The following is a 25,670-nucleotide window of genomic DNA, read 5'->3' as shown; positions in this document are numbered from 1 at the left end:
ACCCTAACAGCTAACCCTAGCAGCTAACCCTAGCAGCTAACCCTAACAGCTAACCCTAACGCTACCCAGCAGCCTCCATCACAGTTTAGATCGTTTTATTCGGGGAACAAACGACCAACACCAGGAAAGTCGTTCTTATTTAATGCTGAACGACTTCATTCACTGACGCGTCGGTGGAAGAGAAGGATTATATATATATATATATATATATATATATATATATATATATATATATATATATATATATATATATATATATATATATATATATATGGGTTAAAGATATCTGCTGAAACAGTGACGAAAAGTCAACTTTACAGTTCAAAACCTTTCACTGAAAAAGGTGGTGAAACTTCTCAAAGAGTCATTTTAGTTTTTCTAATTATCGGCAAACATCAGAAGACTCAACGGTCGACTGAGTGATTTGTTAAGGTGGACTTTTTTTATTGCTTCCTTTTTGTTGTTGAGTTTCACCTCAGTGACACCGGCACACACACACACACACACACACACACACTCACACACACACACACACACACACACACACACACACACACACACATACCCCTCAGATCATTGGCCGGCGACACCCTGGCCCCGCCTCCACCAGGACTCCTTTATAAACACCAGCCTGCCGAGGCAGCTGAAGTTACACCGACTGTCCCTTTAAGCACTGCGCTCCTCTGAAGAGCTTCTGCTTTTTATTTATTTGAAGTCAGCTGACGTTGACAGGAGAAACTGTCCTGGTTTTCCTTCTCTCTTTTATTGAGGAGCGGACCTTTTTCTTCCACCAGAGGAACTTTTCGGGAACTTCTCCCCCTGCAGAGCCCCGATGGATCTGTCCGACCTTTCCTTCCCTCTCTCCTCGGCCGACGACCTCTACGATGACCCCTGCTTCAGCACCGGCGACATGAACTTTTTCGACGACCTGGACTCCCGGCTATTGAGCGCCGGCCTGCTGAAACCGGAGGCCCATCTTCTTCACCACCATCACCACCACCACCACCACGTCCCCGTGGCAGAGGAAGAGGAGGAGGAGGATGAGGAGGAAGAAGAGGAGGAGGACGAGCACGTGAGGGCCCCGGGGGGCCTCCACCAGACGGGGCGCTGCCTGCTCTGGGCGTGCAAGGCCTGCAAGAGGAAAACGTCCCTCGAGGACCGGAGGAAAGCGGCCACGATGCGGGAGCGGCGGCGGCTCGGCAAAGTCAACGACGCCTTCGAGACGCTGCGGCGCTGCACGGCGGCCAACCCCAACCAGCGGCTGCCCAAGGTGGACATCCTGCGCAACGCCATCAGCTACATCGAGTCCCTGCAGACGCTGCTGCGGGGCGGCCGGGGGGCCGGCGGCGGCGACTACCCGCAGCAGGGGCCCCGCGGCGGGGACTCGGGCGCCTGCAGCCCCCGCTCCAACTGCTCCGACGGCGCGGTGAGTCCCGGGAACAGCTGGGCGTCCGCCTGCCGCCTCGGGAAATGTTTGGAATGCCTTTGGCTTTTTTCTTTCTTTCTTCTTTTGGAGACAGTGCTTTCATACGGGTTCAACTAGGGGGTCAAATTAAGAAAAATCTAATTTGATAGGTCAAGAATATGTTTTATATTTTTACGCCAAACTGTGAAAAAGTTCTTTTGAAGTCAGTTTCAAGTATTGAAAGTGATTTGTTTTATTTAGAAAGAAAGAATGGAAATACATGCATGATTTATGTTCTTGTTTTGTTGCACTTCAACGTCTTGATTTATAAGGAATTAGCAGAAAAGTGGAGCAGATCAACATTTTAAGTCCCTTTCCCATTTAACAATGCTAATTACATGCTAAAATATAGAATGACAAGTAGACAATATGTGCAAGTTGTGATAAAAACTACAGACTACAAACGTATCAATAAAATTTTAAAATTCCAAGTTACTGTTTAAAATAACTAAATTGAGTGATGAAAACAATACATTAAATAAATCTGTTTTCAAGCATGAATAATGTTGAAAAGTTAGGTTTGACTTTCAACTTCTGTAAGAGCCGATCATTGACTGATCGACTGCATTGATCTGTTTCAGATGGACTTCGTGTCTCCGTGTTCGAGCAGAAGTGAGAACAGCGACGGCTCGTACTGCAGCCAAACGGACGGTCAGCTTCTATTTGTCATGTGACCACTTTCTCTTTTACATGACTTATTTCTGACATTTCTCTTTTGAGTTTTGCTTTTTTTTATTAATTTTTTTAACTTGCATCGCCCCCTGGTGGTCACTAGAGAGAATACAGTTTTAACCAATAGAAAACAAACCTATTTTTAGGCCTCTGCTCGAAAATGTCATCCCCAAACTAAACAGGGTTTATCTCTGCAACCACTAGGGCTATTAGAATAATGTTGGTGTTATAATAAAAGGTACACATGTGAGATTGTGTTCAAATGTGTAAATACCAGTCTTTATGTTACTGGTTAAGAGTAAATGAAGATGAAAAGGTTTCAGGTCCGCCTATAAAAAAATCACTTTCAGGATGATTATTTCTTTGAAATGATGCAGCTGTAAGTTCCAACTCTAACCCAAATCATAGCTCAATATGTGAACATTCTCTAACCCAAATCATAACTCAATATGTGAACATTCTCAAACCCAAATCATAGCTCAAAATGTGAACATTCTCAAACCCAAATCATAGCTCAATATGTGAACATTCTCTAACCCAAATCATAGCTCAATATGTGAACATTCACTAACCCAAATCATAGCTCAATATGTGAACATTCTCAAACCCAAATCATAGCTCAAAATGTGAACATTCTCAAACCCAAATCATAGCTCAAAATGTGAACATTCTCAAACCCAAATCATAGCTCAAAATGTGAACATTCTCTAACCCAAATCATAGCTCAATATGTGAACATTCTCTAACCCAAATCATAGCTCAAAATGTGAACATTCTCTAACCCAAATCATAAACAATATGTGAACATTCTCTCTGCAAAGGTTGACTTTGATTAAGTGAAGCAGAACAAAGTTGGAGAGGGTTTAGAACAGAGAACATTCAGGCGAGGACTTCAACATTTGCATTGGGGCACATTTGAATTTCGTACCAAACCATATATTCATACCATATTCACTTGTATATTACTTATGGTGTTCAATACGTCCAAATACAGCAGTTTGGGGCTTTTTTTTTCATGAAACAAGCTATGATTTACAGTTTTATATATATAACAATCGCTCCGTCTTCCAGACAGACTTTGTACAACCACAGCCTTCAGAGATGTTAAATGTTTTGTCAGAACATTAGCTTTATAGATTAGTCTGGAAAAGAAAATGTCAACAAATATTTAAAAATATATATATATATATTTTTGAAGAAGAGCCCAAACTCTAGCTTTAAATACGACCATTCACTCTTTTTCATTATGACCGTTATGACCGGACACCGTGACATTTTTAAGAAATAAAAACCTTCAATCCGACCGAGCAGAAACTAAACGTTTCTCTCTTCACAGATTCCAGCAGCAGAAAACCGTCGCTGGTTTCCAGTCTGGACTGCTTGTCCAGCATCGTGGAGCGGATCAGCAGGGACCCGGCTGCGGCCCCTCCAGGGGACAGCGTGGTCCCCCGGGGCCCCGGGTCGCCTCAGAGCAGCCCTGCAGGCTCCAGGTCCTCCAGGTGCTGAAGGAGCCGCTCCGACTCCTGCTCCACAAAAGCACTAAAACAAACTGCATTTTCCAGGAGTTTGCGTCCAGTTTTTCTTCAGTTTTTATCTTCTTGAACGAAGCGAACGCTGCTGTTAAGTTTGAATAATCTCATCGGAGGGAAAAATATATATTTTTATGACTGATTTCTGCTGCAGAAATGAGAACTGAGGACCATTTTGTAAATTTGTAAATAAGAGCTGTTTGTTCATATCACACACACACACACACACACACACACACACACACACACACACACACACACACACACACACACACACACACACACACACACACACACACACAGGAATGCTGCGATTGTTGTGTCATTACGTTTCTATATATTATTTATGAGTGAATGACATTTTAATAAATGCATATTTATATTCAGTTTAATCTCTCTCATATTTTATAAATTGAGCCTCGATTATAAACCGCAAAGCCTCATTTTCCAGGAGAAACGACTGCCGGTGAGTTTTATTTGAGCTTTCTAGATCTTTTACTCATTTGTTCCAAACATGTGATGCAGCTAAATTATATTCACGTCAAATATCGACTGAACTAAAACAGTGAAGTTTGTCACTATGATCGAACTCCTTCAGTTAGACATTTTAATCCATCGTTTGTATTAAATATTTAAAGTATCAGAACTTAAATCGTATGGTTGAGTCTGACGCCAGATCTTTGGCACACGTGTAAACAAATATTCTCATTTGTTGGTGCAGACATAAACTACATGAATATATCATTGCACATGTTCATGTAGAATCCAAACCATTTGAGTTTGATTCGTGATTATTTTTCAGCCCAAAAAATATGACCAGAGATGGAAAGAGTACGAGAATATTCTGCTGGAGTAAAAGTAAAGTTACTTTACAGGAATTTTACTGGAGCTAAAGTAAAGTTATCGGTTTAAAAATACCAAGAACAAGTCTTTTATTAATCCCTCATTCTGAAAATATAATTAAAAAATGTACACAGACAATATTTATGCATCAAAATAAGTGGAAAGGTCTAATGTGAATACACACACACACACATATACTTATTTTTGCTGCCCCGTGAGGACGCCATACTCGGAGGTTTCATGTGGAGACACCACTTTCTAAATGGAACAACATCATTCTTTTGATCACACACATTTACATTTTGGGAGGTCCTGGGAACCAAAATATGAACTTGACTATTACATTTCTCAAATTTAGAAAGCATACATTTTTAACAGGCTTTTCTATCCCAGCTTGTCATAACACAAACCACCACCAGGTGACACTGTTAAACTTTTGTCTTACACTTACACGACTATATGAGGTGCAATGGAGGACACACTTCAATTGTACCAGTCCACTCCGCCTCTCTGTCCCTGTATAGGACAACATTTGAACACATCACAATAATGTTGTAATTAACCTTCTCTCAATTCTCCTTTTCCTTGTCTGGAGCCTGAACGCACCACAATGTGTAAACATGAGCGGTCATCTCCGTTCAGACCGGCTGCTAACGGCTCGTTGTTGTCTCCTTTTTTTAATTTAATGCGACATAAAATAATAGTGACCTCATCCTTCATTTTAATTCCATGTTATATATTTATATATTGTTCCCAAACTCACCAGGTAAGTTCACACATTCAACATGCATCTTTTCCGGAGGGTCAGCTGAGCGCAGTGCCACCTCTTAGGAGCTCTGCACAATACGTGTGATGAATAAAAGTACTTAAAGTACTTAAAAGTGCAATATGTGATTTTTAAAAATACTTTAAAAGAAAAATGTATTGCCAAACATTTTTTAAGCTGACTGTTGATATGGAATATGAAATGTAGGGTCAACAACAATATAAACAACATATATATATATATATATATATATATATATATATATATATATATATATATATATATATATATATATATATATATACATATATATATGTATATATATATATATATATATATATATATATATAATAAATAATATGAATGATTCCCTTCAGATGCCAAACAGTCAAAAGAAAAGTCAGCGTAACTGCATGAAACTACTGTTTATTAGAAGCTAATCAATGAGATCGATCAAACAATGACATTTTTAAAATGTATTTATTAGAGCGGAGTTCCTCAAGCAGACACAGACGTCCGGGTGTCGACCGGCTCCGAGCCGCTGCTGCGGCCGAGGGGAGGAGCCTCTTATCGGGCCGATCGACGCTCGGCCGCCGCTCACTTCCTGCGGCGCGCGGCGGCTCCCTTCTTGCTGCTGCAAAGCGCAAAAATGCAAAAAAACTGCATCAGATGTGCACAGAGATGATTTATGGTGTCTGTGAGTTGAATATTATAGCTGGGTAGATATTTAAACATGTATTAAATATATAACAAAGCACAGGATGAGAAATAAATGTGGAGCGGTTTATTGGAGCTGCGTCGCCCTCTAGTGTCCAGACAGAGAACTACCAGTTACAACCATGCACCCTCGTTATTAAGTATATATAGATAATAATATATGTTTTATTACAATACAAATATCATTATAAGTCCAAACTACATTTAATAAATAAATACATATACATATATATAAATATGTACTATTATTTAGCAAATAATAATTGACTAAATAAAATATTTAGTAAATGTATTAAATACAAATAAAATATATTTTACTATATTTTTAATAGTTATACATTACTTAAAAAATTGATCAGGATTGCATATAAACAAACTAATGTCAAAATGAAGGTAGATATTTTTAGATAAATAACAACAACGAAAAACAAGTAAATAGGATCGTAATTGGTGGTGAAATTATTAGTAAAAATAAATACGCAGTGTACTTCAGTACAATTTTGAGGTACTATATTTATCTATTTTTCATATAAACTACACTTATTTGACAGCTTTAATTAATAGTTCAATTGTAGATTTATTATTTAAACCAACCGATATTATTACTAACTAAGTTAAGTAAAATATATAAATACTTCTTCCACTACTGATTATATTACATCATAAAGTAGACTCTTTTTTAAAATATTGTTTTCACTAAAGCCTCAACTTCCCGTTTGGATTTTGGAGTGATTGTTCTGTATCTTTGGAGTGATTGTTCTGTATCTTTGGAGTGATTGTTCTGTATCTTGGTTTCTGGATGTTTGTGTGAGCGACTCACTGTTTCTGCAGCTCATCGATGCGGTTTCTGAGAGACACGACCTGGAACACAAACAGCCGGGTCACCGGGTCTCCCTGCACACCTTCAGCACTCTGTGCCTCCGATTGAGGTAACTTGTTACACATTAATGTTATTTTTAGCATCTAGAAAAAAAAAAGCTGCATGTCGTGGGGCCTAAAAACCGTCTTGGAGATACATTCAACGGGTTTGACTGCAAAGGTGAGACTTGTGGATCCAAAGAGCTCGACTTATTGTTTACATTTTAGTCTTTGACGGCTTTTCTTTGTATTGAAATACTTTAGTCTTACGAAACCGTTTTGAATGGTCCCAGTGCTGCTGGAGTCCTGGGTCACTGACCTCGTATCTCTGCCTCGTGAGCTTCTCACAGTGGTCGTATTTAATGGCCTCCAGGTCGTGAAGCCGCTCCCACAGCTCATTCGCCTTTTCCCTGAAAGAAGAACACAAACCAGGAGCCAAACATTCAAGGAACAGTTCGGCAAAAGCTTGAAAAGTACAAATAATCATATTTTAAAACGTTGCTTTGTTTAGCGCTTTTGTTTTAAATAACTTTTGAAGTTTTTCAGGTGGCGGAAAAAACGTTATTCTCCTCGGTGACGGCGTTAAAATGTCCAAAGCCGGAATTCAAGATTCAAGATATTTAGCACAGTTATTACTCCGTACGATGAAAATCTTACTTTGCGAGGTCCTCCTTTCCACAGAATTACTATAACTTAAACTTAAGCTAAAAATTGTAATCTAAAAAAAAGGAGGTCATTGCTAATAGTACAAACAAATATATAAAAAACAGTATTGCACACACATCCACAATGCATGTAGCCCAACACATAATGCCTCAAATACAGGAGAATCTGATCAGCACATTGCTGAATGATTAAATATATTGCTCTATTGTCTCTTTTGTTTAGTTTTCTCTGCCTTTTCTCTAAAGAAAATACATATTCGAGCAGTTTTGTTACATCTCTGTGAGGACATTTCCGTGCCGCGCCTCGTTACCTCAGTTGGTCCTCGCTGAACCCGTCCACGTCCATGGATTTGCATCTCTCTGACATGATCTTCTTCTTCTTCTCTCGCTCCGTCTGCTTCTTGCCTCTCTTCGATTCAACCTAGAAAGAGAGAAGAAGAAGAAGAAGATCTGACCGGGTCCAACGCCACAAACGTTGTACCACAAACGTTGTGCCACAAACGTTGTGCCACAAACGTTGTGCCCTGCTCTGCAGGAAGTGGAAGCGGCGGTCTAGACCCCTACCTTCTGCAGGTGGCTGCTGTAGCCCGACCCCATGCTGCTCAGCGTCAGCTTCTTCTTGGCCTCCGCCTCGGACTTCCAGTGGGCGTCGGCTTCCTCCTTCCTCTGACGCTCAGCCTGTAAAATGTATTTCATGAACATCACGATCTCACTGGGTGATGTAGAGACGTGACATCACTGCTGTGGTGAGACGGGCAACACGCGTTAAACCTTAAAGGTCAGAGAGACGCTTCACACCCTTTATTGTGTTACAGGACAAGATAAAGTAAGATAAGATGCTATGAGGATACCATGATAAGATAAGATAATATACTATAAGATAAGATACTATAAGATAAGATAATATACTATTAGATAAGATACTATAAGATAAGATAATATACTATTAGATAATATACTATAAGATAAGATAATATACTATAAGATAAGATAATATACGATAAGATAATATACTATAAGATAAGATAATATACTATAAGATAATATACTATTAGATAATATACTATAAGATAAAATACTATAAGATAATATACTATAAGATAAGATAATATACTATTAGATAACATACTATAAGATAAAATACTAAAAGATAAGATAATATACTATTAGATAATATACTATAAGATAAGATAATATACTATAAGATAAGATAATATACGATAAGATAATATACTATAAGATAAGATAATATACTATAAGATAATATACTATTAGATAATATACTATAAGATAAAATACTATAAGATAATATACTATAAGATAATATACTATAAGATAAGATACTATAAGATAAGATAATATACTATTAGACAACATACTATAAGATAAAATACTATAAGATAAGATAATATACTATAAGATAATATACTATAAGATAAGATAATATACTATAAGATAATATACTATAAGATAAGATAATATACTATAAGATAATATACTATAAGATAATATACTATAAGATAAAATACTAAAAGATACGATAATATACTATAAGATAATATACTATAAGATAAGATAATATACTATAAGATAAGATAATATACTATAAGATAAGATAATATACGATAAGATAATATACTATAAGATAAGATAATATACTATAAGATAATATACTATAAGATAAGACACTATAAGATACTATAAGATAAGATACTATAAGATAATATACTATAAGATAAGACAAAATACTATAAGATAAGATAATATACTATAAGATAATATACTATAAGATAATATACTATAAGATTATATACTATAAGATAAGATACTATAAGATAATATACTATAAGATAAGATACTATAAGATAAAATACTATACGATAAGATAATATACTATGAGATAAGATAATATACTATAAGATAATATACTATAAGATAATATACTATAAGATAAGATAATATACTATGAGATAAGATAATATACTATAAGATAATATACTATAAGATAAGATAATATACTATAAGATAATATACTATAAGATAATATACTATAAGATAAGATAATATACTATAAGATAATATACTATAAGATAAGATAATATACTATAAGATAAGATAATACAAAATAAGAAAAGATGAAATAAGGATGCAAAAATAAGATAAGACAAGATACTATAAGATAAGATGAAATAAGATGCTATGAGGATAAGATAATAAGATAAGATAAGATAAAATAACAAAAGGATAAGAACAGATAAAAAAAGATGCTATGAAGATACAATGATGAGATCAAATAAAACCTGAGCAGCAGTCGCATTTCAAGGTGTCTAAAAATAAAAGTCTAAAATAACAATAATGTGCAGATCCAGAACGCATGAACTAAATGACCACTGCTGTGTATTTGTGAGCGTGGATCCATTGAGAGAGACTCTGCTGTCCAGAGAACCTAAAGCATGGAGGGGAAGGGTTTGAACTCGAACCTCCCGTCTGGCCTGCCGCTCTTTGTCCTTCTCGGCTCGGACCCTCTGCTGCTCGGAGCGCTCGTTGCGGCGCTTCTCCTGAAAACACAAAGAAATATAACATAATGCCAAGTGCATGAATTAAGATAAATATATATGTTATCAATGTTTTGTTTGGGTAAAATCTCACAATCCTGTCTCTGAGGCCGAGGAGCTCCTCCTCCTCCTTCTTCCTGCACTCGAAGTGGGCGTCGATCAGCGACTGCAGCTCCACCAGGTCTTTGTTCTGACGTTTCTTCTGCATGTCCTGTGAGGGGAGACGGCGGTCACTAACACACCGGACCAGGAGGTCGCCGGCTCCAAACCCGCTGGTGTTCTGTCCAACTAACGATCCAAAAGGCAGCAAAGTGACTCAAACAATTATCAAAACTGTTGCCAATTTAAACATTTTGAGTAACTAACGCTATCAGATGAAGAGAAACAAGTACAAGGTCCAATGTTTCTCTCCCTCCACGTTGTACTTCAGTGCAGTACTTAGTAAATGTACTGAGTTATATTCCAGCGCTGCGTGTTTCTGGATAAAAACAAACTCGACTTACATCAAAGTCCACTTTCTCTCCGTCGGGGATCTTCGGAGCGGACGGTCTGTCGAAGGAAAACATGATATCGTCATTTTCTATAGACTTCTATACAACCACAGGTCAGTAGAGAGCTTTAAAGGAAGTACATGTACTCACTTGAACTTCGGCTTCTCCTCTTGTTTTGTTTTGAAGCATTAAAACAGGAACAGAAAGAGAGAGAGAACGCGTTAGAAAAGCAGAATATGAAGAAAGACCAAGAGGCTGCTGGTTAATCGGGGGGGGGGGGGCGTCCATGTTGTTTCACACCTCCAGGAGATCCACGTCTCCGTTGTGTTTGCGTTGTGAGTACACAGTGTTACCTGCTTCATTCTACCTAGTGTGTGTTAATTTGTTGTGCATTAGTGTGTGAATCAAACCAAAGGAATCCGATGAATACTGCGTGTCATAAATCACCACTAAAACTACTTAATCTTCTTCATCGCACACTTTGCACAACAAGGAGTTTGACGGTAAATTACTGTTAATTGATGGTAAATAAAAACACAAATTTCAACAGTGAGCAAAGTTTGTGATTAACTACTATATATACATTGTTTTGTTTTTTCACGGGACCCTCACACTGAAAAAAACAAAAACAAAACAGCAGACAACACGGGGAAGAAGAAAAGAAAACCGCAGGCAAAGCAACAGCGACTCAGCAGGAAATACAAACTACCATCTTGATCTCCCTCGTCCACTGGCAGGACGCAATCATGCAAAGAAGAGAAGAAGCAGAGATGAGCAGTGGGGCACCCGTCAAACACACGACTCAGCACTTCTGCATCCCTGCAGATGTTCCCCCGCGTCTCTCTTTCGACGGAAAGACCAGCGAGACAAAGCGTGACATTGTTCATGTGCAGAAAAGGTGCGAAAGGGACGACACCAACATACCTTCCTCTTCATAGCCGTCTGCATGCAGCAAGCGTCCAAAGCAAGAGCAGAACAGAACCATTAGTGGTGCGGCGGCTCAGCTTAGGAAGCACATGTATTCAGATCCATGTTCTAATCATAATAATCATAACAATAGTAACCAGGCATCGGCAGCCACTGCAGAAGTCCCGTGTGCTCGTCATGCGTTCACTCTGCATTAACACAGCGGCAGCTGGCACGTCCACAACATCGAATAACACAATAATAATGACTTTATATTCTTAATAACAGCCTTTGCAAAAATCCTTTTGAATTTTTGGATACTGTACGGACAGATTGTGTGAGAATGAGCATGAAGAGGATTTTTCACCAAACACGGCAGGTGTTTAGGTAAATCTGTCTCCGGCAACATTTTGTTCCCAAAACAACTCGACTGCGCTCAAACTACGTTATTCTGGGTCTAGTCCATGTGGACTGGTCTCTGCTGGAGTCTGAGCTGAAGGAGGTTCTGGTGAACCTGCACAATGTCATCTGGTTTCACCAGAATCCGACCCGGCGGCTCAGATGAGGATCTTTAAGAAGAACTCTGTAGAACCAGACCATCTTCTCTCTGGTGGTCTGATTACTGATGGAGGTCTACAGAGGACCAGGACTAGACTGAGGTCTACAGATGACCAGGACTAGACTGAGGTCTATAGAGGACCAGGACTAGACTGAGGTCTACAGAGAACCAGGACTAGACTGAGGTCTATAGAGGACCAGAACTAGACTGAGGTCTACAGAGAACCAGGACTAGACTGAGGTCTATAGAGGACCAGAACTAGACTGAGGTCTACAGAGAACCAGGACTAGACTGAGGTCTATAGAGGACCAGGACTAGACTGAGGTCTATAGAGGACCAGGACTAGACTGAGGTCTATGAAGGACCAGGACTAGACTGAGGTCTATAGAGGACCAGGACTAGACTGAGGTCTATAGAGGACCAGGACTAGACTGAGGTCTACAGAGGACCAGGACAAGACTGAGGTCTATGAAGGACCAGGACTAGACTGAGGTCTACAGAGGACCAGGACTAGACTGAGGTCTATAGAGGACCAGGACTAGACTGAGGTCTATGAAGGACCAGGACTAGACTGAGGTCTACAGAGGACCAGGACTAGACTGAGGTCTATGAAGGACCAGGACTAGACTGAGGTCTATAGAGGACCAGGACTAGACTGAGGTCTATAGAGGACCAGGACTAGACTGAGGTCTACAGAGGACCAGGACTAGACTGAGGTCTATGAAGGACCAGGACTAGGCTGAGGTCTACAGAGGACCAGGACTAGACTGAGGTCTATAGAGGACCAGACCATCTTCTCATCCAATAAAAGTAAATACATATATAAAATGAGTGTCCTTGTTTGATTTGGTTTCGGCAGCGTTTATCTTCCGTACCGGAGAGATCATCATTTGCTTTAGATTAATCGTTGGGAACAAAAACTACGTTTCTCTAAACGCATTCTGCTGAAGCAGCGAACTCGAAGCATTAGTTCAGCAAGTGGACGGTGAAGCGGAACGTCTGCAGTGACTCCGTCTGAGGGAACCCGTCTGAGGGAACCCATCTGAGGGAACCCTTCTGAGGGAACCCGTCTGAGGGAACTCCGTCTGAGGGAACCCTTCTGAGGGAACCCCGTCTGAGGGAACCCGTCTGAGGGAACCCTTCTGAGGGAACCCGTCTGAGGGAACCCGTCTGAGGGAACTCCGTCTGAGGGAACCCCGTCTGAGGGAACCCCGTCTGAGGGAACCCCGTCTGAGGGAACCCGTCTGAGGGAACCCCGTCTGAGGGAACCCGTCTGAGGGAACCCGTCTGAGGGAACCCGTCTGACACAGATTACACAGATCATACAGAAACTGAAACAAACAACACAAAACATTTCCATGGAAGACGTGAATAGTGGGGATCGATCAGTCCCACTCTTCTACTCATGGAAAGAAAGATGAAGAAGAAGCTTTTACATGACCGATATTACCCATAATCCTTTCTGAGTTTGCCAAAATGAGACAAACACAGGAAGAAGAAGACAGTTCATGTAAAAGCAGCGGATTTTCTTCTTCTCCCTTTCAGCATTCAGATTCACATGTTCAAAACACACCGAGCCGCAATGCTGGAAACAGGACAACATGTTTTTGTTTGTTGCGCAACACTAACACTGATGGTGATGATGCAATAAGTGTGGACATCTCACGAAGCAAAGCCCAGACGTTTGCTGCAGAGTTGCACGCTCCAAGGAGCCCGAAGACGCCGAGAGGCACTTCCGGCTTCTTCGTTAGAACAACACACACCGGCCTCGTCATGCCGCGCCGACCCGCCGGCTTTTTGGTTTTCACATCACGTTTAAGTCGAATGTGACAGGAACATGTCAGTTAGACATCCCAGAACTAACAGCTACATTTAGAGCTTTTTAAAAGGATGTTTTGTTTTCTAATTGTATAGAATCACTTTCTTCCATTATAAAAAAATAATAATAAATAATAAAAGTGCAATGTTGTTTTTACGTCAAAATTCATTGACACTCATTACATTTCTTAAAGTTGTTAAATTTCCACCACATGATGAGAAACTTGACCAAATGTGCTTAGAATTGTAAAACAATGGAAAAATGCAGAAGTTGGCCTGAATCTGGAAAACAGTTGTTTCAGTTTGTGAAACCTGGGAAGTTGGGTTGCTTGCGATTGCGCAACAAACCAGTTTCTATGTGCCTTGCGACTGCTGTTGTTTCACAAAGTGACGACATGATGACCGGTGGACTATTTAAAAATCTATTTGAGCTCTGCGACTATAAAAAGAGGGCGCAGCTCAAAACATTTATTTTGGAGAGGAAAACTACTTTTACTGACTGAATGAAATGTTTTTATCAACGCTGCAACTGAAGAGAGTCTAATCTTGAGTGCGAAAGCTCATTTTGGATGAAAATATCTACAGAAATAACACAGGAGGCCCTGACATGTAAAACGTGAGCTCTAAGCGTGTCCCGTATGTTGTGCAGCGTGTCGATGTTGGAAGGACCGTCGGTCCTGCAGGAGAACGGGGGTCCGCTCGAGCCACGTACCTTCCTCCTCTTGGAACGCCTCCTCTGGCTCTGGCTCGGCTTCAGGCTCTACCTCTGGCTCTGCCTCCACCTGGGCCTCCGCCTCAGGGGCTACTTCTACTTCTACTACCTCCTCCTGGGCTACGGGCCACGCAGCATGCACCAAAACCGCCGGGGAGAGGGAGGGTGTCGGAGGAGAAGGCCGTTAATGGAGACCACAGACATGACACAAAGTGAGAGATTACTTTAGTTACGAGAGTAAGGGAGAGAGGATGGATGGGTGAGAGACGGACAGAGCTGCTGGAGAGAGAGAGAAACACATGATGATGAGAGGGAGTCAGTTGACCTTTCACACCGAAGCCATATTGAACTGTTGAGGTGGGAAACTTCCTGAAGAGCAGCTGATGCTGTGGACAAAGTTGTCACTACTTTGCTTCCATAATATGGAAGCAAAGACGTGACATGGGCGATAATTTGTCCCTCGTTTAATTGCAATCATTGAATTAAAAACAGGGAACTGACGATTGTTTTCTTTCAATGCTGATTTTCCTGCAACATCGCTCCCATTATTTAACTTGTAACGTTTAATGTTTTGAAGTGTTTCTTTTGTTTAGAGGTTCTTATTCATATTTTAAGTTTTTACTCTACAGATTTCTTTGATGGATTTGGTGAAACCTCTGGTTCTTGTTTTTCACATTTAGAGTGTTTTCATAAGAATCTAGTTGTATAGAAGTCTATGCTTCATGTGTTAAAGCTGCATTCTCTCTCCTGACCACCAGGGGACGACTCCTCTGGTTGTATAGAAGCCTATGCTTCATGTGTTAAAGCTGCATTCTCTCTCCTGACCACCAGGGGACGACTCCTCTGGTTGTATAGAAGCCTATGCTTCATGTGTTAAAGCTGCATTCTCTCTCCTGACCACCAGGGGACGACTCCTCTGGTTGTATAGAAGCCTATGCTTCATGTGTTAAAGCTGCATTCTCTCTCCTGACCACCAGGGGACGACTCCTCTGGTTGTATAGAAGCCTATGCTTCATGTGTTAAAGCTGCATTCTCTCTCCTGACCACCAGGGGACGACTCCTCTGGTTGCATAGAAGTCTATATAAATGACTCTACTTCTCTCTTGATTTATTCCCTCAGTAAACATTGTAAACATGAGTTTATGTCTCAATCTCTAGTTTCAGTATAATGGCCAAAAAAACAAAATGGCAACACCAAAAACCAAGATGACGACTGTCAGAAACCAAGATGGCAAAGACCAAATTGTTGAGCTTGATGCTTCAAAGCTGCAGCCCACAAACCAATGGTGATGTAATGACAACTACACCAACGTCTTATGCAGAATCTCTGGTTGATACAGATAAGAGAGCTCTTTGTGAAATTAAACTTGCTTTTATGACTTGTGCTGTTTAATCTGCTGCAAATAAGATTAAGATTTGAGGATACACAATAAAATAAAACATAATTTCCTTGATTTGTCCTTATTGAGCTAACGTAGCACTCTACCTGGTTGTCAGCTCTAATGGGGGCTACTAATGGGGAGTGTTGCAGGTTTATTTAGTTATCTGGCTAACTTAAAGCGATTCAAAGGGTTCAAGAATGTTAAATAATTGACCTTTTGTTTGATAACCTTAAAAGAAAGCATTTTAATTTGATAAACTTAACATTTATACGTCCAATCATCACCCAGTCTCGCCCCGTTTCCTCCCTAGTTTCCACCATTGTGATCAATGTGAAGTTTCGTGGTAGTTTGCCACCTCCACCGTTGGAAATTTGCCCGTTGCGTGAATGAGGTCAATGACGGCTGCATTGATGTGACATCAACGGACGACAGCGTAAAAACATGTCACATGCCGAGAAAATGTAAATGTGGAGAGCGTCTGGAAGCTCTCTCACATCGTGGTTTTCCTCAACCATGTGATTCAAAACATCACTCAGTCAGAAAGAAAAGAAAGTCACCCTTAACTTGGAAGTGTTTGATCGACAGCTGTGTTAGTCAGTACATGTTGAACAAGAGATAATACAATAAAATAAAACATTTATTGATACAAAGCTATCTTTAAAGCAACAAAGCAGATCCTGGCGTGTTTAACTCTCATCACCTTTTTAAGTTAAATAAGCAAACTTCCCGCTACGACTGAAATAACATCTGTGCAGATGTTAGCGCTTCCTGTATGAGGAAGTCGCCGTCAAAACACTTCAAAGTAAGGATGAAATCAGGCAGCTGACAAATTAGTGGAACGGAGAGAAAAGATCTTAAATATGGAATGGATTCAGCCGTCTTTACCTTCCTCCTCTTCTGTTTGGGAAAGACGAGGCGTCAGGAGGAACAGAGACAAATACAACATGGCGTCATTCTCACAATTACATGTAAATCCTCTCTTAACTGACCGTGATGTAAATCAGTTAAATTATTAAAAATTGTAATTAAATTGTATGAAAACATTGATATGTGACATATTTTTACAATATTTATATCCAAATAAATACAAAACATTTGGTAAACAAAATTATTAATATATTTTAGCTGCACATTTGAGGCCATTATAACATATTCTGAGCATTTTGAGTGCTAATTTGAAATTAAGCAACGAAGCTTGCATATTTTAGTTTTTATGAATAATAAATCAAACCCAGTGGTTGTCACTTACCCTCGACCTGATCCCTGAAACATGAAAGACATTCACAAATCAATGGAACATGAAAACCTTTGTTTGTTCTTTTTTAATGAAAGTGAAACTAATGAACGTGTGTTGTTGTTGACACTTACAGTTCCTCGGTGTCGGACATGTTGACAGCAGACTTCACACCTGAGGAGAAAACAAAGAGCCTCTGAGATAACAGCTGAGAGGAAGAAAGGTTCAGAGTTTGATCCCCATGAGAACATCAGTTTACTCTCTTAAAAAAATACTTTAAACGTTCTATTAAAATTGCTTTCTTGCAAAGAGTTAGACGAGAAGATTGACACCACACATGTTTGTACAGTGAATGTGATGCAAGTAGACAATTAGCATAGCTTAGCTTAGCATAAAGACTGGAAACAGGGGAAAACAGCTAGCCTCTAAAGCTCACTGATCCACATGGTATATCTCGTTAGATTATTCCAAGTAAAATCCTAAAGTAAAATCCAGAAGTTCTGTGTTTCTCATGTAATTAAAGGCGTGAACGTGCAATAAAACATTTGTCGACACAAAACTTTATCGACACATCTGTGCAACAAGCGCGTACACGTAAACAAAAGTGAAACCTACAGTTCAGTCGGCCACTTTGTTTACACAAGCGCAGCACCATATTCATGACTTCATGGAGTGAGTCTGTTGTTGTAAACATAACTGTTGCTGCTCTATAAACAATATTAATTTATAGTTTAAATTATAATCCCATTCTGAATGTATTTGTAAAAGCAATTGTTTGCAGAGTACTGATACAGGTAACTCCTAGTTGAAGCTACATGTCGCTACCTGAGGGCCACCGTAGTTCTCCAACAGGCTTGGGGTCAGGAAAACAGGAAAGGGTCATTGAGGCTCATGGTGGTCGCTATCTGCATCCTCGCCACTAGATGTCACTAAATCTTACACACTCAGCCTCTAAGATTTTGAAAGAAGGACGTTTACATGTAGTTGTAGTTTATTCGCAATGACAGACCAATGGAACTGAAACAGAAACATGCACATTGTGTAAACATTGTAAAAAGTTTGTTTTTCTTTTTAGTACATATTTTGACTCATATGTAGTAAATATTTTGTTTGAAAACAAAAACTGTTGTAATGTTTTTTCTTTTTCTCAGTCCTATTTTATCTCAGTCTCTCTCATTTTGGTGAAAGTAGTGACAGACAACACTTCTACTCAATACAAAATCTGCTATTAGACATTTATTTACATGTATCTACCGTGTTATGCATACATTCCACTGCTTTTGTGAACCTAAGACCTTTGGTAAAACAATTTCCATCACCAAAATGTTTCGTCCACATGAATAAAGTTATGTTTTCACAACGATATGAAGAATTTCTAAAATCAAGCTTAGATTTTTCAGCTTTAGGGCCATATTATGTCTTTACACTCGTGCCTTAGGACAATGGTTCCTCATTATATAGAGAGCTGAGATTGTTCTGCAAATTTTGACGTAACACATGAGTATGTATCTCATATGCAAGTGCCGTTAAAAGGTGAATTTAAGACATATAAAATCGAGAAAATGACCTCAGACCCCAGAGGGTTAAATGCTACTAATGGGCTACTTTCCTTATTCAAGGTATAGTCGGAAGCTGTAGATACTTTCTGCTGTCCTAATTCCACCAATGAGGATCTCATTCCACCAATGAGGAGCCAGGGCAGCAAACAGTCAGGACTTGATGTTGACATTCAAAGCTTCTCTGTCGTTGGTTTTGTTTTGTTACTTTGACTTTATACCTCAAGTCCAGTAACCTCCTGTCTTTTCGGACTTCTGCAGACTTTAAAAAAAAACGTATTTGTGATACTTTATTTCCCTCAAAACATAATTCCCAATGCAAGTCGGTTGTATGGGAATATAACTGTGAGGAGACGGAGCAGGTTCAAACTGTTTTGTGTAAATGTATTTACAGTCGGCCCAAACTGGCTTCATTTGCGTTGAACTATGACCTCGTCCCCGGATTAAAAGACCAGCTCTCCAGTTAAGAAACGCCAAACTCCAGTCCTATATTGGGGAAATACCACTCTAATCCCTCCACGGTCTCGCTGACTGAAGGAAGCAACCTTTCCAGGTCCAAACGGAGGACGAGGAGCAGCTCTGCTGGAGACAATGCGGTTGGCTTTCTGCTCTCTGTATATTCTAAACATCACATTTGAGATACATACTGTATATTTATATAAAGTGTCTTTGGACGAGTCCTTCACACTTAGCGCCGAGCACAGCTGCAGGGGACTCGGAGGATTATCTCTGGATCCTATTTCTACCCATCAGCTGAGGAACGATGTCCAAATAGTTGCTTTAATCCCTCGGCTCGGTCTGGCGGGAGGATCCTTGGCCAATCAGCAGCCGGCTCGCCACCGAACCGACTCTTTGATCAACTCCGATCCGACACCTCTGTGTGTCCGGCGTCCGCTCAGTGCATACCGACGCTTCAGCACGTCCGTATATTTAGCGGTTGATCGCTTCACTTCTTCAGCGCGAGAACGACGAACGCCGAAGAAGAGTCTCCTCTGAAACTGAAACTCTGAGGATTTAGAGTGAAATGTCAAGATGCATTTATAGACTGATGGATGTTTGTTCTGCGTCTGACAGCAAACTTATGTGTCATCACTATCCCAAAACTTCAGAGGTGTCGGCTTTGTTTTCAAGTCCACCGTGATGGCTATGGGGGGAGGGAGGGACATCTTTCAGTTTCTGTTATATACACAGAGATAAAGGAGATGTCATCATTCTGAAAGAGAATTTAAACTCTAAATCTGAGGATGAAGCTGCTCGTCCGTTTACGTGCAAACAGAAAGACAAAAAGTTTTGCCAATTTTCAACCAAAAACAATGTTACAAATATAACTTTTGTGGCACTTTGAAAGCGTAAACCAGGGGTGTCAAACTCGTTTTAGTGAAGGGGATGCTGCCCATTTTGATCTCAAGTGAGCCGGACCAGTAAAATCACAGCATAATAACGCATACAAAACGACAATATTTCTCTATGTTTAAATCATTGGTGAAGGTTTTTGGATGATAAACCCTATTTTAAGGTCTTTCTTCAATAAACTAGAAACATAAAGACCAAAAATTCAGACATCAGCCCACTGAATCTGCAATATCTTTATTAAAGTCAGTGCTACAATCAATTGTGACTGTGGCTCAATGGTTATTATGCCCATCTTACAATCAGAGGATCAGTGGTTTGAGTCCCAACTTGTTTTTTTGTTGTTGTTGCAATTTTAACAACGATCCCGCAGGCCGGACTGGACCCCCAGGCGGGCCGGACTGGACCCCCTGGCGGGCCGGATCCCTGGCGTAAACAACCACTGGTAGCTGTGGTTGTGTCACCTTTGAGCCTCTATGGTTGTGTTCATATTGGACAATTCAGCCGGTCACAGTTTACATCCAAGGCCAAAATATTGAAAAAGCAGATCTTAGTGCAACTGGACCTAAATGTATTCAAGATTAAAGAAAAAATAATGACACCAAATTAATGAGATGGATAAACTTGTGAAAAAGCGAAAGCCATTTCCAGCCTGGATCGACAGCTTCACAGCCGAAAACCTCGCCTCACAGAGAGTGGAGGTGCAAACTGCTCTCGTGTCACAACATTTGGCAATAAATCACACGCCGCTGATCACTTAAAATAGTTCCGCTCCTGTTTTTTGTTTGAAAGGTACATAAACACGTGATTCTATTACATAAAGTCATTTTTATGAACCTGTTAAATCAGTCTGCGCTCGGGGGAAACTGGACTCCGTCCCTGGAGGCCGACTGTTTACTCTCCCGAACATAAACGACACGCGTTTGGCGTGCAGCATGAGCTCGTCTTCGCCTCCCGGGGTCACGGCCCGACAGGCGACGAAGACGATGATCTGAGGTTCTCTCTCACGACACCTGAGTCAGCTCTTTTCTCCACAAGCGCGACAAAAACAACCAGCTGATTTGGGGCTTAAAAGGAGAAAACACAAAGTGAGGAAGTGTGCGGTTCAGAGGCGGCGGGTCGGCTGGTCGTCTTACCTCTAAAGAGGAAGAGCAGCTCCTCGGGCGATGGGGACGAAGGTCTGTAAGACGCCACAGGGCTCCGCTCAGAGAATAAGTCCTTGTGTTATAGTGATACTTGAGCTCATCAGGCCCTTATTGGCTGTGGGATGAGAGTGTGTGTTGTATGTTAATGTGTGGGAGGCAGGCATGACCCTGGAGAAGGAGATGGGTGAAATACTGCGGATGGAAGAGGAGGGCTCAGGTTTTGGAAAGGAGCAGCTGAGAAGCTTCTGTTGCTAAATTTACGGTGATAGAAGGCTGAGTGTGTGTGTGGCTGGTTACACATCAGCTTGGCATCCAGACAATGGAGAGGAACGTGTGTGTGTGTGTGTGATGTGCGTGTGCGTGTGTGTGTGCGTGTGTTTGTGTGCCAGACACTTCATCAACCGGTCAGTCAACCAGTCGCTGCACATTAACAGAATAATTGTCTAATCATAATAGAACTGGAGCCGTAAACTCACCATCAAGCAGTCAATTTTAATGGGATCTCTGGAACAATGGAAACACACAATTGAGGGGTAAACACGAGATATATATAGCTTCTTTCAGAGAAACCTGTGGCAGCTTGTCGATTGTGGCTTCATAGCTGAGCCCAGTTATTTATCCAATAGAAAAACAACTTAATTAGAGGTTTAGAATAGTCAGACTGTGCCGACTCCTGGAGTAGATTCCTGTGTCGTCAGTCGCAGGTCTCAGTTAGGTTGGTCTCAGTTAGGTTGGTCTTAGTTAGGTAGGTAGGTCTCAGTTAGGTAGGTCTTAGTTAGGTAGGTAGGTCTCAGTTAGGTAGGTCTCAGCTAGGTTGGTCTTAGTTAGGTAGGTAGGTCTCAGTTAGGTAGGTCTTAGTTAGGTAGGTCTTAGTTAGGTAGGTCTTAGGTAGGTAGGTCTCAGTTAGGTTGGTCTTAGTTAGGTAGGTCTTAGTTAGGTAGGTCTCAGTTAGGTATGTCTCAGTTAGGTAGGCAGGTCTTAGTTAGGTAGGTCTCAGTTAGGTATGTCTCAGTTAGGTAGGCAGGTCTCAGTTAGGTAGGTCTCAGTTAGGTAGGTCTTAGGTAGGTAGGTCTTAGTTAGGTAGGTCTTAGGTAGGTAGGTCTTAGTTAGGTAGGTCTTAGTTAGGTAGGTCTTAGGTAGGTAGGTCTTAGTTAGGTTGGTCTTAGTTAGGTAGGTCTTAGGTAGGTAGGTCTTAGTTAGGTAGGTCTTAGGTAGGTAGGTCTTAGTTAGGTAGGTCTTAGGTAGGTAGGTCTCAGTTAGGTTGGTCTTAGTTAGGTAGGTCTTAGTTAGATAGGTCTCAGTTAGGTATGTCTCAGTTAGGTAGGCAGGTCTCAGTTAGGTAGGTCTCAGTTAGGTAGGTCTTAGGTAGGTAGGTCTTAGGTAGGTAGGTCTTAGGTAGGTCTCAGTTAGGTAGGTCTTAGTTAGGTAGATCTCAGTTAGTTAGGTAGGTCTTTGTTAGGTAGGTCTTAGTTAGGTAGGTCTCAGTTAGTTAGGTAGGTCTTAGTTAGGTAGGTTTTAGGTAGGTAGGTCTTAGGTAGGTAGGTCTTAGGTAGGTAGGTCTTAGTTAGGTAGGTCTTAGGTAGGTAGGTCTTAGTTAGGTAGGTCTCAGTTAGGTAGGTCTTAGTTAGGTAGTTCTTAGGTAGGTAGGTCTTAGTTAGGTAGGTCTCAGTTAGTTAGGTAGGTCTTAGTTAGGTAGGTTTTAGGTAGGTAGGTCTTAGGTAGGTAGGTCTTAGGTAGGTAGGTCTTAGTTAGGTAGTTCTTAGGTAGGTAGGTCTTAGTTAGGTAGGTCTCAGTTAGGTAGGTCTCAGTTAGGTAGGTCTTAGGTAGGTAGGTCTCAGATAGGTAGGTAGGTCTCAGTTCGGTAGTAGGCAGGTCTTAGGTAGGTAGGTCTCAGTTAGGTAGTAGGCAGGTCTTAGGTAGGTAGGTCTCAGTTAGGTAGGTCTCAGTTAGGTAGGTGTTAGTTAGGTAGGTCTTAGGTAGGCAGGTCTTAGGTAGGCAGGTCTCAGTTAGGTAGGTCTCAGTTGCCATACTGTGTTTATTTGTGCTCTGCAGAAGGAACGGGGCGGTCCAGATGGAGGGAAGACCTGGAGTTTACAAAGTGTGTCTCTGAGACTCAAATCCTCTCTCACTGTTCTCTCTTTCTCTCTTTTCACTGTCATCTAGTCCATGCAGGTCACATTTACATGTCGTCACCTTCCTAAATTAAGAGTCAGAGTAATTTTCTCGTTTTTTCACCTTTTAGGAAGGTGACGTTGTGTAAAATGTGCGTATAATTCTAAATCTTTCTTCTAAACATGCAGTACGTCTTCAGATGTGGAAAACAAATGTTCCTAATATTATCTGTCTCACAAAGTCAGCTGTATCAATCATTGAGGACATGTCATGAACTTGAAGCATGAATATTGAAGCAATATTGTATTTTATGAATGTTTGTGTTTTCTACTTTTTTGTGGGGAATACAAAAAGTAGCAAATTGTATTCCCCTTTGTAAAGAAACAGTAACTTGCTCGTATCTACTAGAGAGATGAGAAGATCATCGACTGTTTGGGGTTATTTTCTGTCACCAGTGTAGCAGCAAAGCACACTAACTAGCCAAACAGCTGGCTAACTGCTGCAGGCAGAACACGATCCCAACAAAGTTGTGACTCGTCTGACGATAGCGATGTGCTTTCACATACAGTGACGAGAGGATGTGTGATCAAAGCATGTGTGGTCGATAGTCATGTCGGCTTGCATCCATCAGACATTTGCATCCTTCACGGCGCCACTGAGCGAGCGACGGTAATCGAGTGAGAACGTGCAGACGAGGTTAACAAGCATCAACAGGAGGTAGAGGGAGCTGTATTGATGATGAAATGCAAGCTAACGCTAACGCTTAGCTAAACGGAGAGACAATATTCACCTAAACTCTTCAGGTGGCCAGAAACAGGAAACCCTAATGGATGCTAACGTTGATAAGCCTTTGCTAACATGCTACATCCTGTAGCAACACGGTAAGCTAGTGGTTGTCTCTCTCGGAGACCTTTAAAGATTCTGAGCATTTCAAACGGTAAGTTACAAAGGAGAGTTAGATTGCATTAAGACAAATTACTATTCAAAACTTATTTTAATCAATAGTGCAAGCGGAAGTGTTAAGTACATCCCAAACTTTCACAACAGTCTCCATCTATGAATCATGAGGAGAGAAAACATTCTCGACCATTTTTACATCACCTTATATGATGTTGAACAGGTAAACCAGCCATTTACAAGAGATGTGTGTTTAATAAATCATAACTTTGTTAACCGTTGACTCTAAATGGACCATAATTTACTAAATGAACATCATGCTGTATTGAAGAAGACTTGAAATTAGAGATTGAGACATAAACTCATGTTTACAATGTTTACTGAGGGAATAAATCAAGAGAGAAGTAGAGTCATTTATATAGACTTCTATACAACCCTGGTGGTCAGGAGAGAGAATGCAGCTTTAACACATGAAGCATATACTTCTATACAACCATAGGAGTCGCCTTCTGGTGGTCAGTAGAGAGAATGCAGCTTTAAAACATGAAGCATATACTTCTATAAAACCAGAGGAGTCGCCCCCTGGTGGTCAGGAGAGAGAATGCAGCTTTAACACATGAATAGACAACCAGAGGAGTCACCCTCTTGCTCGCTTTTAAGCCGCTTTAAAGCACTTCAGCATCGGAATAGCTGGTTTAGAGGAGGGGCCAATGAGTGGAGTCAATGCTGAGTCTGATCTCCAGGGATTTTTGAGCGACTGCTTGAGGCCAGCAAGAGATTTATTGATATTCATCACTTAAATACAAATGACAGAATACACAAAACTATGCCACAAGGATGCATATCGTAAAAATACTGCCCATCTGCTGCTGGGCCTATAGAGGGCCCTGAATGGCTCTGCTGCTGCAGTTAATGGTGTACATGACGTGCTTAAAGGCTGATCAGCACCTACTCCATCATCACAAAAGTACAGTTTTACTAGGTAAAGTGACACTTGATTTACAGAAGAGAGAAACTCGCCTAACGTTTATATTCGCCATAAACAAAGTGGCTTCAAAGTCAATAAATAAACAGGAAGCTTAAAATATCGTTACAAGAATTCCCAAATCGTCAAATAAACCTGGGAGAAAGAAAAATGCTTTGTGACCTTAAAATACATTTTGTAAATGGAGCTTTATCACAGTTTTGGAATTTCTCAACAGTGTTTGAGGTTGTAATGGTAAATACACCTGGGCTGGGTTATAACAGTGAACCCACCATTGTTGGTGTCGGGTAAAGGGCTCGTGTCCTGCTGGAAGACCGTCTTCCCCCTCAGGTGGAGGTGTCCTCCGGCCGCCTGTAGGGGCTGCACCTCAGCCATCTCAGGTGGCCTGGAAACCCCCATCTGTCCGCCCTGCAACACACTCACACACACTTACACACACACAGACGCACGCAC

At 40.7% G+C, this 25,670-nt stretch overlaps 2 protein-coding genes across 2 annotated transcripts; one reads left to right on the top strand and one right to left on the bottom strand.

Annotated features, from left to right (window-relative positions):
* Positions 1-702: 702 nt before the first annotated feature.
* LOC306747647 (myoblast determination protein 1 homolog 1-like) lies at positions 703-4,052 on the top strand. The gene is made up of 3 exons (XM_079230717.1): positions 703-1,426; positions 2,047-2,116; positions 3,474-4,052. The coding sequence occupies exons 1-3, from the start codon at positions 833-835 to the stop codon at positions 3,641-3,643; spliced, it is 834 nt and encodes a 277-aa protein (XP_079086843.1). The 5' UTR covers positions 703-832; the 3' UTR covers positions 3,644-4,052.
* A 1,633-nt stretch (positions 4,053-5,685) lies between these two features.
* LOC306747450 (troponin T, fast skeletal muscle isoforms-like) lies at positions 5,686-14,775 on the bottom strand. The gene is given in 14 exon segments (XM_079230508.1): positions 5,686-5,909; positions 6,813-6,853; positions 7,170-7,260; positions 7,827-7,936; positions 8,080-8,193; positions 9,996-10,073; positions 10,165-10,281; positions 10,574-10,619; positions 10,712-10,730; positions 11,271-11,291; positions 11,486-11,503; positions 14,557-14,680; positions 14,682-14,702; positions 14,704-14,775. Coding segments are annotated over 14 exon segments (894 nt in total). The 5' UTR covers positions 14,761-14,775; the 3' UTR covers positions 5,686-5,872.
* Positions 14,776-25,670: the final 10,895 nt, after the last annotated feature.

Source organism: Taurulus bubalis (genome assembly GCF_910589615.1).
Source record: "Taurulus bubalis genome assembly, chromosome: 15".
Classification (NCBI taxonomy): Eukaryota; Metazoa; Chordata; class Actinopteri; order Perciformes; family Cottidae; genus Taurulus; species Taurulus bubalis.
The sequence above is the reverse complement of the archived record's forward strand: the minus strand, read 5'-3'. Positions and strand labels throughout refer to the sequence as shown.

Coding starts and splice junctions, on each gene's coding strand:
- LOC306747647 (XM_079230717.1), top strand. CDS start 833: ATGGATCTGTCCGACCTTTCCTTCCCTCTCTCCTCGGCCGACGACCTC. Junction 1,427..2,046: donor CCAACTGCTCCGACGGCGCG/GTGAGTCCCGGG, acceptor GATCTGTTTCAG/ATGGACTTCGTGTCTCCGTG. Junction 2,117..3,473: donor GTACTGCAGCCAAACGGACG/GTCAGCTTCTAT, acceptor CTCTCTTCACAG/ATTCCAGCAGCAGAAAACCG.